The sequence below is a fragment of the Cryptomeria japonica genome, chromosome 10 (assembly GCF_030272615.1).
Source record: "Cryptomeria japonica chromosome 10, Sugi_1.0, whole genome shotgun sequence".
NCBI lineage: Eukaryota > Viridiplantae > Streptophyta > Pinopsida > Cupressales > Cupressaceae > Cryptomeria > Cryptomeria japonica.
In genome coordinates this window covers 666,095,422-666,098,536 of record NC_081414.1, presented here as the reverse complement: position 1 = coordinate 666,098,536, position 3,115 = coordinate 666,095,422, and the positions used below count along the sequence as shown (strand labels likewise).

Sequence of the window (3,115 nt, the reverse complement as noted above, 5' to 3'; positions counted from 1 at the left end):
TTTATGAATGTTTATTTTTAATGTTGCACTTTCCTTTCGAGGATTTATTTGAATATGCTATTCAACCTTCCTTTATGTTGCTTATTGTTCTCTAGACGTTGTGTGCTCTCACAAAAGATCTATTTCCTGGAATTGTGAAGAGCATTACGCACTATGTCATCTTCTACCAGCTCTCCTGCTCCATCGCAGCAACCTCCCCCAGACACTTTGGTAAGCTAATCCGTTCTATGTTGTTGCAAATTTCAAGATATGAGCATTGTTTTGGGTGTTCCAACAGCACACAAAAAACATCGCCTATATACATGTTTTGCTGCATCTACATAGTTGTCATCGTTCCCGTGTTCCACAGCCTGGACATATATTCTATCCATCCAGTGGCAAAAAAAAAAAACTCATACAACCAATCACTTGTTCAAACATACACAAACCCATTCTTTTATTTAAAACTGCTCCACCATCTTTGAATATGGTTGCCATTCTATTATCTTGTTGCATACATACATAGATAGAATCCCACTATTTTGGATTTATATATATATCTCACCAAACATAGTTTTCTTTTACCAGATCTGCATTGCTGCTATGAAACTTCCCTCAGATATACATTCAGTCTTCTTGTGCTCTTCTTGTAGGAACTTAACGACCACCTCGAGCTTACCCCGTATGCAGTCTGATCTATGAATGTTGGAGATGATATCCCTTCCCCATTGCTGCAGCTCTTGTCATTTGAAAAAATGGCTGGTGATCCAGACGACAATGACATATACAAAATAGTCTTGTCTGATGGCACGTATATGCAGTTGACCATTTTGCCACCTAAGTATGTTGACTTGTTACATGCGGAGACATTGAAGATAGGTTCTCTCCTTCTGTTGACAAACTATGCTTGTCGATACATTTGGAGCACAAGGTAGCTTCTATTGTCTGTTTTCCTCATTTGTGTGAACCTATTTCTATGCTGCTTACGAACATATTTCCTACAATTGAGAAAACCTCCTTCTTCCTTTTATAGGACCATCATTATATTCACTCTAGATGTCAAAAAAATGAATTGTGATTTGGTTGGAAAACCCAGATACCTCTTTAAAGAACAAGAAGAACAAATACTGGGCCGAGAAACCCCGCCATCCACTAAACGCTCTCTTAAATTTGGTGCAGATCTGCCTTCTCCACAAAATGATCCCTCTGAAAATATCAACCCTATTAAAAGCTTGGACCCTTTCCAAAACAATTGGGCAATAAAAGGTCGAGTCACAAATAAAAGGAAAATGCATCAATATAATATGGCAAAACGCAATGGCCAAGCTTTTAGTTTTGATATTATAAACGAAGAGGGTTGTGAAATTAGAATTACTTCCTTTGATGAAATAGCAGAATTGCACTATCACTGAGTTGAACAAGGAGCTTCATATGTTGTTTCCAAAGGTTCTGTAAAAGACGCAAACATAGTATACAATAAGCTTAACAGCCACCTTGAGATTGTCTTGACTGAAACTTCAGTTTTGAAGCAGTGTACCCCTGATACTGTTGAGCCAAGTAAAAAAACCCACTTCACCCCTATTAATGAAGTTCTGACCACCACCAACAATACTTTGGTTGATGTTATTGGTGCTATTGTCAATGTCGGAGAGATTTCTATAATTCGTAGAAAGGATGGATCTACTATAAACAAGAGAATAGTAAAAATAAATGATATGTCAACTTTGACAATTGATGTTAACCTTTGGGGGCCGCCATCAGAACAGCTAGGCAATGACTTGAAGAATATGCATGCATCTAGAACATTTGTCATCCTTGTTGTTCAAAATGCAAGGGTTGGGTATTTCAATGGAAAAGTTATTAATATTTCAACGTCAACAACTTTCAAAATTAACCCTTCCATTCCTGAAGCAGACCCCCTCCGTTTAAGAGGCCCTGTCCAATAATGCCTTGATTCACACTCTTTGGATATGCATGCAAAAAATAACCAGTACTAGAGAATTTCCATTGCATCCATCCTTGAACGTCTTAGCGTTGTGCCTGAAACCATTAAGACTACTATTACAGCTGTCCTACGATTCATAAAAGGCAAACAGTTTTATTATACAACTTGCCCATTACAATTCAATGGTAAAGAATGTAAAAAGAAATGTAGTAAACTAGTTGAGAATTTATGGCTCTGCCCTAGGTGTCAAACACAATTCCTTGAATGTAATTAAAAATACCTCCTACAGATGAAGCTACAAGATCAAACAGGCACTGTTTGGGCTAGTGCATTTGATGAGGTTGGTACAGAACTCTTGGCTCTATCTGCAAAGGAATTATACATGCTGCAATATGACTTAACAACCAAAAAAACACCTCGTAGCATACTTAATGAAGCTATGTTCAACCGCTATTGTTTTACAATTTTGGTGTCTACTGACACATACAACTCTGAGCGTAGAATAAAAGTAACAATCAAGAAAGCCCAGAGGCTTGATTTTGAAGCTGAGTGCAGCTACTTGCTTGCAGAGATTGCCAGAATGGGAGCAACTGCATGACTCTATACTGTAGGAACAAAAAAAAAAGATTCCTCTTTGACTACGTTCAGTATATAAAGATCAGTTTTACCCATTTGCAAACAGTTTGTCAATATTTTGTTCCTCCAAACTTGGTCATACTTATTTCAAACGTTGAACTGTTGCATATAACTACATATTACTATTCTGTTCTTTTGCATTTTGAGATGGCTAGCTCAAACCTTTAATTGATATTTGTCTCTACCAATGAAGGCTGGCACTTGCTATGTCTACTTCTGCTCATAGCGTCTTTTCCTATGCGTGCTTTTATTCTAACAATGCTCCACTTCAAAAAACACTTTATGTAAATACTAATAGCATTCCATTTTGGTTTCCACATATACACACAATCTTTGTTACTATGTGCATATATACAAAATTACATTTACATCGGTGCCTCAAGTTCTCTACATTCTTTTTAGACTTTTTGGGAATACATATAAATGTAGCTCTCCTTTTTATACTATTGCAACTGCAATTCTAACTACAGTTTTATACCTTGTTATAGATTCTTACATAATAAAATTAAACTTAGCGTTACCACTGTACAAGCTTGTCCAAATATTTCTCTTTAT

At 36.7% G+C, this 3,115-nt stretch overlaps 1 protein-coding gene across 1 annotated transcript; it reads left to right on the top strand.

Moving 5' to 3' along the window:
- Positions 1–734: 734 nt before the first annotated feature.
- Positions 735–1,925, top strand: LOC131027511 (replication protein A 70 kDa DNA-binding subunit A-like). Its single transcript, XM_057957594.1, has 3 exons — positions 735–910; positions 1,076–1,335; positions 1,426–1,925. Exons 1-3 carry the CDS (start codon positions 735–737, stop codon positions 1,923–1,925), a joined length of 936 nt encoding a protein of 311 aa, XP_057813577.1.
- Positions 1,926–3,115: the final 1,190 nt, after the last annotated feature.